The 12,933-nt window shown below is 40.5% G+C and overlaps 2 protein-coding genes across 5 annotated transcripts in view; one reads left to right on the top strand and one right to left on the bottom strand.

The window, feature by feature from the left end:
- Positions 1 to 1,615: 1,615 nt before the first annotated feature.
- RPA3 (replication protein A3) lies at positions 1,616 to 4,729 on the bottom strand. The gene is made up of 4 exons (XM_066196930.1): positions 4,528 to 4,729; positions 4,211 to 4,285; positions 2,664 to 2,772; positions 1,616 to 2,166 (listed from the first exon to the last, which is right to left on the bottom strand). Exons 1-4 carry the CDS (start codon positions 4,624 to 4,626, stop codon positions 2,084 to 2,086), a joined length of 366 nt encoding a protein of 121 aa, XP_066053027.1. The 5' UTR covers positions 4,627 to 4,729; the 3' UTR covers positions 1,616 to 2,083.
- Positions 4,717 to 12,933, top strand: part of UMAD1 (UBAP1-MVB12-associated (UMA) domain containing 1) — a 78,896-nt gene continuing 70,679 nt past the window's right edge. The window contains exons 1-3 of one of the 4 annotated variants that reach the window (XM_066196891.1): positions 4,723 to 4,737; positions 7,613 to 7,664; positions 11,748 to 11,850. In XM_066196891.1, the coding sequence (XP_066052988.1) occupies positions 11,769 to 11,850 (82 nt within the window). In that variant the 5' untranslated portion in view covers positions 4,723 to 4,737; positions 7,613 to 7,664; positions 11,748 to 11,768. The other 3 variants (XM_066196908.1, XM_066196917.1, XM_066196900.1) reach the window with 3 other exon arrangements.

Raw genomic sequence — 12,933 nt, 5'->3', positions numbered from 1 at the left:
CATCATTCACTTCATATGCCCCTTCTCCTTTCCTGGCTTCCCACCATTCACAAGCCTCCTGTCCTCCCAAAGAAGCCACCAGCTCTTCTTCATGCCTTCCATTCATCCCTTCCTTTGGTGACATCCCTCTCTGGTGTTTATGATCCAGTTGCCCTGGTGCCTCCCCTTTGGTCAGTGTCCCATGAAGCCCTTACTTCCCATTTCATCATCTGTGAGGTCTGGCAGTTTGTCACCTTTCACTGTGTGTGTGGTGCCTGGGTCCTGCTAACCATCAGGCCTAGCAGCAGGCCCCTGGCTGTGTCTGTCCCTTGGTATCTGTAATGGCTGGCAGTTTTCTGCATGGTAATGTAGGAAATTATGCTGATAAATGCATATATGAGCTGAGCACTGCTCTAATACCAAGAATGTTTCACAGCTCCTTGCATTGCTGTCTGGTCTGTACAGCCCTGTAGTCAGGGTAGCCCATTTATTCACACAGCCTGATAGTCTGTAGAGAAGCAAACGAAAAGCAGGTAAAGGAATTTTTTACTTGTGTACAGCTTGCCCAGCCACCTTTCACTGCTGCAGGACTGCATGAACAAGAAGAGTCTTGACTGACAAAGAGAAACCAGCATTTCCCACTTAAGTGTGTTCAAACTTTCCCTCACAAGACCTCATACCCCAGGCTGGTCTCTGAAGTGCTAAAGCCATCTAGTGGCAGGCTGCTCCACTGGGCCTGGGTGGTCTGGGTAACTACAGAACATTTTACTGAGTATATGTACACACAGAAAATACCAATTTTCTATAGCAGAATAGAACTAAATAGTTTTTAAATGCTAGAAAAACATGCATGCAGTTATTAAGAATTACATTTGATTCTACTGAGCACTTAAATTGAGTGGTGATAGGGCATAGACCATTGTGCCACATGGACCCTGTGTCCTGTTTGCTGTACAAGACTGCTTCCTACTTCAGAAGACCTCCTTCCCAGTGAGAATAACTGTGTTACTGTCTTCTAGGTGGGAGGGAGAAAAAAACAGATCCTCTGTTAACCTGATCATCCCTCCAGTTTGTAGTGAGTTCAAAGTGTAAGTTTTTGAAACATATTCCTTGACTGAAAAAAAGAGATGTCTGTAAATAAGCACAAAGCTAGTAGTCTTATTAAGGCACTAAATATAACTACTAAACTTAAAACCTGTTTGTACAAAAGTTTAATGAACATGGCTACAGTTTATTTTAAATACTTTGAAATACTTTATTAATTCCCAGAGACTATTTTCAAAGTTCAATTTTACTTTATATGTGTTAACCTCAAGTGATGCAAAAATTTTGCTAAGTGTTGTAAGTAGTCTGGATAGTAACAAAATTGGGGACTGTTGGAAGGTTCCTATGGTTAGTCGTTATGACAAGCTGGCTGAATCCTGGTCTCCAATCAAGATTGAAGGCTGTGATGGGACTTCACCTGTGCTTGAAGTCCCCAAGCCTAGTTAGACATCTTCCAAGTGTTTCATATCAGTGCAAGGGCCAGAACCTTGTATTCCACTTAGTTAAATTTAACTGTGTCAGGTAAAATGGAACAGGAGTTGCTGCATATCACTGAAAATAGCATTCTAACATTTAATGCTGACACAAATGGTTAAATGCAGGGAATCTTTTTTTATTGGAGAAGATACCATTTTCAAGATGGAAAACACCATTCAATAAATTTAAATCAAAGCAAATTAAATCAAAAATCTTTATATCGAAACCCCATCACATTTTTTTTTCCATACAAGTGTCCTGTAATGTATCCTAGAACCTCTACCAACTAGAAAAGGATGCTTACAAAATTTCAGTTTCTGACAAGTCTGATCTTGCAAGAGAACACTCCTCATAGATGCAAAAGGGTTAAATATATACCGTGAGTGAGACATTCAGATTTGTTCTCCTTGCTGAATAAATACATTTTCAAAGAAAATACTCTTCATAGGCATTACTTAGCACATGTAACAGTGTCTTTTCAGTATTTTTGTTGAAAATAATTGCAACTGTTACCATGCTGCCAGGCAAGAAACCACAGTACTGTTGTTCCCTCTGAAGCTCTAAACATATGCTAATAAAAAAATCAAGTGTTCATCCCAGTACCAAACGGGAAGTATTCACGGAATTCATGAATAATTTTTAGTGCTTCATTGTAGAGTTCCAGATCTGAAAAAGGGCAAAGGAAATGGTTATAATGTATAAGCTCAATTCCCCACAAGTCACTGACAACATTCAAGTAGTGCTTTATTTTAAAGCAGTACTGCTTCGTGATCTCAGTCTCTCTCAAGATCCCATTTTCCCCTGGCAGGAACACTCATTGCTTGTTTCCTGGAGGGTTACTTTTAGGCCTGCTAGCTGCACATCCACAAAAGGTCCAGGGCAAGGTGAGAACCACGTGGTCAGGAGTGGGAGAACAATTAGGCCACAGCAATGATCTAGACTGCCTCCAGCACTGAGTCACTTCCTACAGTTTAACCATAAACCACTATATTTAGTACAGAACTTTTCTCACTACACTCTTCTTTTCTACACCTTGCTCCGTATCTGGCAGCTTGAAGAAAGACCTTGTCTGTAAAAAAAGGTAACTAGGCTTTCCCTTCTCATTTACTGAGGACAAGTCCAGAACTCAAAATGAATTTGCCATAATGTATATTCTTACTTACCAAATGGACTTTTATCTTCTCTGAACTGGACAAATGATGCACACATGATGGTTGCCTGATTTGTTACTCTTCCCACCACTTCAATAACTCCTGAAATCTCCTCATCCAGCTAGAAAACACATCAAAGATGAAATTACTAACACTAAATTAGCTGCTGTCTTTACTGCACAGCTAGGAACTCTCCACAACTAATGGTTTGTTCATGACAGATTCTGTTCCACTTCAAAAAATATAGTACTTCTGAACAGCCCTGTCACCGCCCCCCCCTAAAAAAGGCACAAGAACCTTGATCCACTTAAAAATTTACAGGTTTTGTAATAGCCAATTCAATATCAACAGCAACAAAAAAATGAAGGCACATCCAAGGAAAGATAGTGGTTCATAATTACATAAAACTGTCATTTAATCACTGAACAGAGACTAATCTAGGACACAGAGAGAGAACGATTCTGATTTTAATGCACTGTATTCAAACCTGTGTCAATTATAGAACTCTCTAAGAGTTAAAGAGGTATCACACATTCCAGAGAGCAGTTCCAGTGTTCCACATTCAGGAGGTATATCTGGAAATAATTTCTTAAGTAATCTGTCAGTAAGTGTTCAGAATACAAAATTGTCACTAATAAGCCTTTGGTTGAACAAAGGAAAAAAAGGGTAAAAATTATATCTTACGCCAAAATAATGCAGCTTGAATGTTTTCTTAGTTTTTTAAGATACAAATTTTAACAGTGCAGTACTATTTTGGTAATGCTCTTTCAATATCTAAGTCTTATTTTTACTTTCTACTAAATCTTCCAGAATTTAATAGATGGGGCATGGAAGATGAGGTCCTCTGTTGAAAGAGGGAACTACACATGCACAGTCAAATATATTGAAAGGGAAAAAAGTTAGAAAGCATTTTGATTAGCAAATCTATTAGTTTCCCCACTGATATTGAGTGAATTAGAGAAATGAATCAGAAGACAATGCTGAAATGTTATTCCTTCAGTGGCAGGTGATAACAAAGGAAGCAGTATTTTTGTTCAGTAGTTCTAATGATATGTTATACCCATTGCTTTCATTGCTTGGGGTTTTTTTACGAAAGAATGCTTCAAGCTAACTACGGAGTTTACTGAAATGCTGTGACAAGTGTTCTAAGAGGATGGAGCAATACTAACTTAAAAAACTCTTGAAAACACTATGTTCTTTTTGATTATAGAAGCAATAAGAAAATGGGAGGAAAGACTGAAATTAAAATAAAGCTAATAAACGTAGTGAAATATATTAGACTGTGAACAACTAATAGAGTAAGACAAAATAGCCAGATAGGGATGTGTCTGACAAGGAATGAGTTCTGTCTCTTAACACCAGCTGAAAATTGATGAAGACCAAAGCAGCTCATGGGTAAGAAGGGTACAGGTTGGCTGAAAGATGCAAGAAAGAGAGGCAATGAAATATAGGTGGAAAAACTCCAGACATGGAAGGCATGTATAGGTTTCAGAAGGGACAAAACCTCCGGAAGCCACAAGAGGCGACATCAAGTCTTTTCAAAGCATTCCCTAACTTACAGGCTCGCTCAGCTCCACAGTCGTATGCTTTCCGAGTCCATCCGTAAGCACGATGAGCTTCCCGCTAGGATGAATCTACAAAAGAACACTTAGGTCTAAAAAAGATATTAGGCCTGTGCGCTCCAAAGGCACCTGGAAGCGCCACAGCTTTGGCCGCCTCAGCCAGCTCTTTCCCGCAATATCCGCCAGCCTCCCGCCCCGCTCCCAGGCCGCCCGCGGCTGCCGAGCCGCCCCAGGGACGGCGCCAGCCCCTCCACACAGAGAGCGCCGGGGCAGCCCCATCCCCGCTGCCAGAGCCCGCCGAGGCCCCCGCGGACCTTCTCGACGCGTCCCACGAAGCAGACGGGCTTCCCGATGTGCTGCGCCAGCTGCCCCGTGGCGATGCGCGGCCGCGGCACCTCGTGGATGTCACCCATCGCCGCCACCGCTTCCCGCCTTCCGCCGAGGGAGGGACGGCGGCGCCGGGAATGGGGCGGCCGGGGCGGGACTTCCCCTCCGCCCGAGGCGACCCGGAAGCGGAGGCGGAGGTTGGTGAGAGCGGCGGCGGCGGCGGGAGGGTGGGTGATGGAGGGGCGGCTGTCGATGCTGCCGCGGCGGGGAGGGCGGCGGGGCCGAGCCCCGGGGAGGCCGGGGGAGCCGGCCGTCAGCTTGTCCCGTCATTTAATCCTTTTCAATCGCCCCATATTTCCCGGCCCACCGGCGTTTTTCCGCTCGCTTCAGATACTGGTTCCGTTCAGGTGTAATTTGGCAGCGCGCCCTGGCAACCAGGAAGGCAAAAGGCGTCCTGGGGTGCGTCAAGCACAGTGCAAACAGAGGTGATTGTCCCGCTCTAGTCAGCGCTGGTGTGGGCTCACCTGCAATATTGTGTAGTTTTGGGCTGTACAGCTCCATCCAGAGGAGGGAATCAAAGCTTGTGAAGGCAGTGTCCTGTGAGAAACAGGGCTAAGGACTTCGGGTTTGCCTTGTTTGGAGAAAAGGAGGCTGAGGGTTGCCCTCGTCCACTGTACGGCTTCCTGAGGAGGGGAGGTGGGGACGAGATGCTGATCTCCCTGGTATTCAGTGGATGTCCCAGGGTACATGGGAATGATTCGAACCGGCACCAGAAGAGTTTTAGACTGAACATTAGGAAGCATTTATTTTCTGAGAGACTAGTCAAATACTGAAATAGGCTTTCTAGAGAGGTGGTCGAAGCCCCAAGCCTGTCAGCGTTTAAGAGGCATTTGAACAATGTCCTTAATAGTATGCTTTAACTTCTGATCCTCCCTGAAGTGGTCAGGCAGTTGGACCAGATGATCATTGTAGATTATTTTATTACATTGTAGATTTCTTCTGAGCTATTCTGTTCTATTAATTTTTTATTTCATTGTTGAAATTGAGCTGGTGCTCAATCTCCAGGTTTATAACAACTGATGGATGTAAGACAGATACAGCATCTGGACATGGCACTTGCCACGCATCCTGCCTTTTTCCCTGTGTTTTCCCAATCGATCCCTGGCACGGAGAGGTTCCTCCCAATTGCTCTTGTGGCAAAGGGAACTCACATATCCCATTCTGCATTTGACATGGTGTTGCCAGCAGGCTGAGGGTGCTGCTGCTTCCCCTCTGCTGTGCACTGGTGGGGCACCTGGAGTGCTGGGTGCGAGGGCACATGTGGACATACTGGCAAGGGGCCAAAGAAGGGTCACAACAATGATTATGGGACTGGCCCATCTTAGATATGGGGAAAGACAGGGAGAGTTGCAACAGTTTAGCCTACAGAAGAGAAGGCTCAGAGTGCTCTTATTAGTGAATATAAATACCTGAAGGCAGGATGCAAAGAGGACAGTCAGGCTCTATTCAGTCATGCCCAGTGAAAGGAACACAGGCAAAAGGTACAAAATTGAAACACAGGAGGTTTCTCAGGGAACACTTTTGTCACCATGAGAGTGATTCAGCACTGGTACAGGTTGCCCAGCGAGATTGTGGGGTCTCCATCGTTGGAGATAGTCAAAAGCCACGTGGATACAGTCCTGAAAAACCTGCTCTAAAATGTTCTCCTTAAGCAGGGGGTTGGACAAGGTTGCCTCTCAAGGTCCTTTGCAGCTGCGGCCATTCTGTGGCTGTGATTTCCTTATCTTTTCCAGGACTGGAGTTTCAGGAAATACTTGGGAAAATCTAACTCTGCTCTGGCTTAAAAGGGCACTAGCAAAAACACCCATGTGCCGACTGTCTCATCTAACCAGCCACGGGGCCCATTCAGCTTGCTAACCAGTACCAAGTGGGTTCTTTTGTTAGTTGGCTGGGGTAGTGTATGTGTCAGTAGCTTCTGTCAGCTTGCCAAGGAAACAAGCTAGTGCCAGAAGCTGTGCAGAACCAGCACGTGACCAGGGAGTGCTCTGGAGTTAAATCTTACATGAGATTTAGCTGCTTGTCATCCCTTCAGTGTCACCGTGACATTCGCCTGTACAGTATTTTATTTGCAAGAGAATATCCTCATCTCCATTGCATATCTTCGGAGATTTGAAAGGAGACTGTACAGCACTGTTGCTGCTGGAGCAAGGTGCGGCAGGCTGCTGCTCAGTGGCCCTTCCAGGGCTGAAGAGTTTGAAGGGTCAGCGGATAGAAAAACATGTTGTACAAGTTCTTACAAATGCGTGTCTGTATCACACTTAGCAGCTGTTGAAGGTTTGCATTCAAAAGAAAATTGTTTGAGGGGAAAACAGTAGGCTTCAGGCTATTGAGTATTGTGTTTCATTAACACCTAGCTTCCTCTTTTTGCATTTCCTGTCGTCAGGATTTTGAATGTTTACATCAGTTTAAGTGCTGTTATTTCACTCCTGGCTTTGTTTTTGTCACCTGTGCTTTTATTGTCTGCCTTGGTTGTGGCTGTTTTTTTATGATTCAGCCTCTTCAAGTGTTTTTATACTATGGTAATTTGGGTTGTATAGTTCTTGTATTTCTGCTTTCCTTAAATTTTATAAAAACATTAAAAATAAATACTAAGATTTTATGTTATACAGAAAAAAATCTTTGTTAATATTACATTATACATATATCCGGGGTTTTTTTTAATTTAGGTCTTTTGGGATACTTTCCTTTCTTCTGTTTTCAAGAAATACGAACTAAAGAACCATGACTAACATTAATGCCAGAGAAAAGAAATTATATGCCTTTTTTTCCCTTCTTCACGTAGTAACTTAGATGAGGCCAAAAGCTTTTAAACTGTTCTTTTGGTGTCACAGAGAAATATTTTCAACACACTTATTCTTGACTCTTAAATTGGTTGTTTTCATGATAAGAAGGATTGTACAAGGCTGTAAACATCTTGCTCTTTTTCTGATTGCTGCTTTATTGGTGAATCACAGCAGATGGTAGTATGGAAGTGAGAACTGCTCTGATGCTCTCTGTTTTCTTTTTCCATAGATTGTATATCTTAAGCTGCTAGTTGTGAAATTGTTCCGGTTCTTTCTTTAAGGTCAGTTTTGTGTCTTCTTCTGTCCTCATTTCATCATTTATGTAATTGCTGGCATTGCCACTACAATTCTGCTTTGCTGTATTACTGGGCATTGTCTCTTCATCTCAGTCTGCATCTTTGGTGTTTTTAACATTAGATTATCATTCTCCTCAAATATTGTGAACATTCGGAATAGGCTGAAAAGTAAGGGTAAATATACGAAGATCTTTGTTGTATAGAAAAATTTTATTGGATTTAACATATTGGTTTGGCTCAAAGGTCACCCATAGTTCTTGTCAAAGGAGACTGACAAAATGCAGGAGGAATAAATTAACCCCTTTGTGCAGCTCTGTAACTTATCTTTGTCCAGTGCCACGTATGTTCTCAGAGCCTCACAGAAAGACAAAATATTTTTTGCAGCCTCACAGAATTGCTGTAGCTTAGAGCTTATTATTTGCTAATGACTGAAGCCATGCCAAAAGCATTATTCTTAACTATCAGCGATTGTGTTCAGTTGGTTTTTTTTTTGTGGGAGAGAAACATGAGGAGGAAGGGAATTGCATATTCCTACCAAGGGAGATTTTTATCTTTAGGCAGTGAATTCAATTTCAGGACTCCTATAGAAATAAAATTAATCCCATCTGGAAGGGAAAAGTGTTGTGCTGTATAGGAGAAATGACTGCAGGAATGTGGTACTATCTCTGAATGGTGGATGTATTTTCTGTAATTTTGTGCTGACAACTTAAAAAAAAAAAAAAAAAACCAACCAAAAAAAACCACAACTAAGTGCTTTTTTTCTCAAGTCTGTGTGACCATACATCCAGGTCTCAAAACTTCAAATTTAATTTTCACTCTGAAATGAAACTTGTATGAAACTGGTTTTTCTGAGCTTTCATTACCTGAAACCTCATCTTATCTACAAGTAGTAAAACTGCAGCCTGAATCTGCAAGTGCTTAAACTGTGTTCTTATCTTCAAGAGCACGAGTGTTTCCATTCAGCTCTGTGTTTCTTTGTTGCATAGGGGCTTTGTTCTGTTTTTAACATGTGATTCAAGAAATTTAGTGGTTGCATTTCCCGTTGCTGGGGAGATTTATGTTTACTTTTGAAGTAGCACAGTTGATAGGATTCTTAAAAGAGCATCACAAATGCATTGCCTGTCTACAGTCTTTCCCTTATCCATGCTATACTGTATATAGCTCTATTTTTTGTTTCTGTGCCCCCCTCTGTTTTTAGTGACCCTTTGTTTTTTATTTTATACTTAATAGTGTGTTCAACAAAGCTACAGAAATGCTGAAAGTACAAGTTGTTAAACTCTTCTTTCTGCATACCTTACAAAGATCTACTAGCACAACTTTTGTTTCTAAGAGGTTCCTGGAGAAGGGAACACTGAACATGTTAGGTTTTTTTAGTATGTATTTTTTATACCACCTCCCTACAGTCACAAAATGTGGCAGGTACTATTTTCTTAGGGCTGGGCTGGTGATTTTAACACCATAAGGACTTGAGGCCTGACCTTAGGATGTACTTTTGTTAATTTTGTTTGGTTTTCTGCTTCAAGCAAACCTATATGTGGGTTTTGATTTTGTTTTTTTTTTTTTTTTTTTTTTTTTTGTTTTGTTTTCTGTTAGAGAAATACTGCTGGCAGTGGAATTAAGCTACTTCCAAAATTGAAAATTCCAAAATAAAGATCAACACTTATGTATGTGGATAAGTTGATTTCTGTGGGTTTTAGAAAAATATGGGATACTGTCAACAAAAGTAAAAAAATCTAGTATGTGAAAGTGCTTGTAACATTAATTTAGCTAGATCAAATTGTCCTGATTGCTAATTTACTCTGAATTTAAATGCCTATTGTCTTCTAAGCAGTGAAGTTTAGGTATGTTAAGTATGCAGGATTTAAAAGACTAAAAGTGCATGGTTCCCTGTACAAGCCTTTTGTGCCATGTATATACTGATTAAGATGCTTTTCTTTGTGCAAGAAGGAAGGGAAAGGGGGACATTATGTGATAGAGCTGAAAACTGTACAATAAAGCAGATCAAAAGAAAAAAAAAGTGTGATTGGAGCAACTGCAGCTCTGGCACCTCAAGTGACTGACTGGAATCTGAGCCCTTACCAAAGCTATCTTTCAGATTTTGCACATCAAGTTGATTTTGCTTCTTGTTGTTGCACACTTAGGATGAAGGTAAAATTGCATTTTAAACTGTTCCACAACTGCCTCTCCTTCATACATCATTGGAGCAGAAACCTGACTCTTGAGCATTACAGCACAGGTTTTTACCACTTGAGCTATGGGACTGACAACCCTAATTGGTAGCAGGAGAAGACTTACTCCCTGAGGGCTGAAAAAGGAATATGCTGCTGGCGCCATGTGTTGAGCCTGGGTGTGGGGGGAGGTAAGGAATAAATGAGATAATTAGGAGTTTCTACTGTGTAATCTCCATGGAACTGGAAATATCAGTATTTCTCTTGCTAAGGTAAGAAAACAAGCAAAAAGGAATAAAGTGCTGTTAACTAACATTTTTTAAAAATAACTGTATTCCTGGGATTGAATCACAGAATGGTTTGTTCTGTTCTTGTGCACATTAATGTAGTTTATTTGGTGGCTAGAAGTTGCACTGTGTCAGCATTAGCAAGCAGTAGCTGGCCAGGCTGTGGGGTATTCAGTCTTCAAGTCTCAGGTATCAGGCCACAGTTTGAATAGTTGCTGCTTTTGCCATGATCTATTTATACACTATTCTAAGGCAGTGCTTGCACTTCATACAGGAATTTCTGGAGTGTGTGATCGCTTATAACAGCAGAATTTTAGGCAGTTTATGTGAATAGTCAGTACTGAGTTGCCACAGGTCCCTGGCTAGGGCAAAAAAAAAGAGTCTTTTTTATTGTGTCATGAATATTTGGGTGGGGAATCAAGAATTCCAGCAAATATTTAATCTAGGATTTTAATTTATTTCTTATTTTATTTTTTTTAATCTGTACATTTCACAGTAGCACTCTTCACTCTTTCCCACATTCTAAAGATTCTTCTTTGTTAAATTTAATGTAAAATAATGTTACTGAAACTTGACCCCTCTTTAATTCTTTACCCTGGAGTCCTTTCCTCTGTTGGAGGTGTATATTAGATGTTGATATTGGTTTGTCAGTCCCTTCTCCTTAGCATGTTGATGTCTGCAAAATAATTCAAGATTCTGCTCCTCAAACTCTGCTTCAAAGTTGAAATAACATTATTCCACTTTTCCCAATTTTATATGAGTATTTTAGTAGAGGACATCTTTGCATGCCTTTATTTAAACCTTCCTCTTTGTGTCCAGGATAGAACGTGTTTCAGCTAGACCACAGGCTGCTCGATAGGTTGATGTCCAGGGGTCTAAATTCAGCCTTAGAGGGACCCTCATGGGTCCCTTCATGGGTTTTTAGTATGGCTTTGTCCTATTTAAGCTATTCAGAATTGCTTCCATGTAATCTTCCAGTCCTGAGAGAGGGGATACTGAGCATTTTCTTTTGCAGTCCCATGTTTTTATCTCAATTGTTTCCTTGTTTCATTCTAGCAATGGAGTTCTTAGCTATCTTGGAATATTCTTTCAATGAATTATTGTTGCAAAAGTTTGCTACAGATGATTTTGCTGCTTTTTCTTTTAAGGAAATTATTGGTAACTGTTAATCAAATATACTCAACTGTTAAGCTGTCTTTGTCTTTAAGATTGCAAACTGGGAAACTGAAAATAGTTACCATTGTCTTTGGCGAGAAGGCTTGTCTAATAACAATACAAAGTAGAAGAAAAATATGAAAACATGCTGGATAAATGCTGAAAGGAGTTTTCATCTTTAAATTTCATTGAGAAAGTTGAAGTTTTGTCGTTGGGGTTTTTGTTGTTGTTTTGGTTTTTTATGATTCCACTCCATTCATAACTTTGGATAAAAGCCCTTTGTACTTCACTCTCCTCTTGCCTGTTGAAGGTAATGTCTGACACACAAATGCCTGATATTTCAAATTGGGTAATAAAGATTAGGTATGTGGCCTTCCTACATACCTATGGTCTGTTATGTGAACTTACTGTAAGTTCTATTATCATATGTTTATTTAACATGTTTTGTTTTCATTTAGATAAAAGAACACAAAGAGACTATGTTCAGCTTCTTTCGAAAAAGCCAAGATTCAAAGAAGGTTACAGCTCCAGAGAGAGAAGCAGATGGATTTGTTATTGTGGGTAAGTGGTGCTTCTGTATAAAGTGATTCTTTCATCTTTGAAATTTTGATCTTGAAGTTTCTTTGAGATGCTTAGACTAAATGAAATGTTAAGAGAAGCCATGATAAAAACTGTTCAGTATTCTTACTTCTCCTGACAAAGTTAATTTTCCTAGTCTGCTCATTTGGACTAAATAGCTGAAGTTTTATTTACATAGGTTTGAACTCACATTCAGGTGCACTGAAAATGTAGTTTCTTGTTTTCCTTTCATGCTCTGAGTGGGGAGAAGTTACACCCTTACAAAACAGGAAAGGTCAAAGTTTAGGCTTCTAGCTTTATGACTGGAGTTGTAGGAAGGGAGTATCTTACTGCAGTTTTAAAGGACTGGCTTTATTCAGGTTCCTTCCTTTTCATTTTTCCCCCAGACTCTTTATATTAGAAGCCAACAAGTGCCTATGTATTTCTGGTCATGGTGAATGTAGATTCTCTGTCTCAGAACGTGACTCTTAGTTTGATAAAAATTAAGCAGTTTAGGGTTTTCAAAGTCTTCTTGTTATTCAAAAACTAATCTGAAATATACACACCTGTGAATTGGCTAAATTTGGAGCTATGATCAAGCTCTTTCACAGTTTTGCAGGTTGGCTTAAGTTTGCAGAAGAGAACAAAATTACTGCTGTTATGCTGAAACTGATCCTTTTATTTTTTTCTCTTTTGACAATTTGTTTTCCTCCTTGTGAATCTGTTATCATCAATATTCAGCTTCTCCTGCTCTGATTTACTGACTCGTTCTTACCAGGAATCTTACTGTGTTTCTCTGTTTAAGTGTTACTTCTTCTTGAGCATTTTCAAGTCACAGAAGCCTCTAGAAGTCTAATGTTGGAACCCTTTCTGAAATCTTAGGTCTTTGGCAAAAGTTCTCCATTAAAAAAATCTGTTTCACATCTGTGTCTGTGTTGTCATAATTAACAGCTGCCTTCCACTAGATTTTGTTCACCTGCAGCAGTCTTGATGGCTACATGAAGTCACTCCAGCATTTGCGCTGTGGAAGGGTCAAAGGAGACATCATCATCCCCAAAAAGTCTGGAGACCATTTAGCATTTCAGT

Source organism: Chamaea fasciata, unplaced genomic scaffold, assembly GCF_029207755.1.
Source record: "Chamaea fasciata isolate MVZ Bird 193981 ecotype frontalis unplaced genomic scaffold, bChaFas1.0.hap1 SCAF_1, whole genome shotgun sequence".
Taxonomy (NCBI): Eukaryota; Metazoa; Chordata; class Aves; order Passeriformes; family Sylviidae; genus Chamaea; species Chamaea fasciata.
The sequence above is the reverse complement of the archived record's forward strand: the minus strand, read 5'-3'. Positions and strand labels throughout refer to the sequence as shown.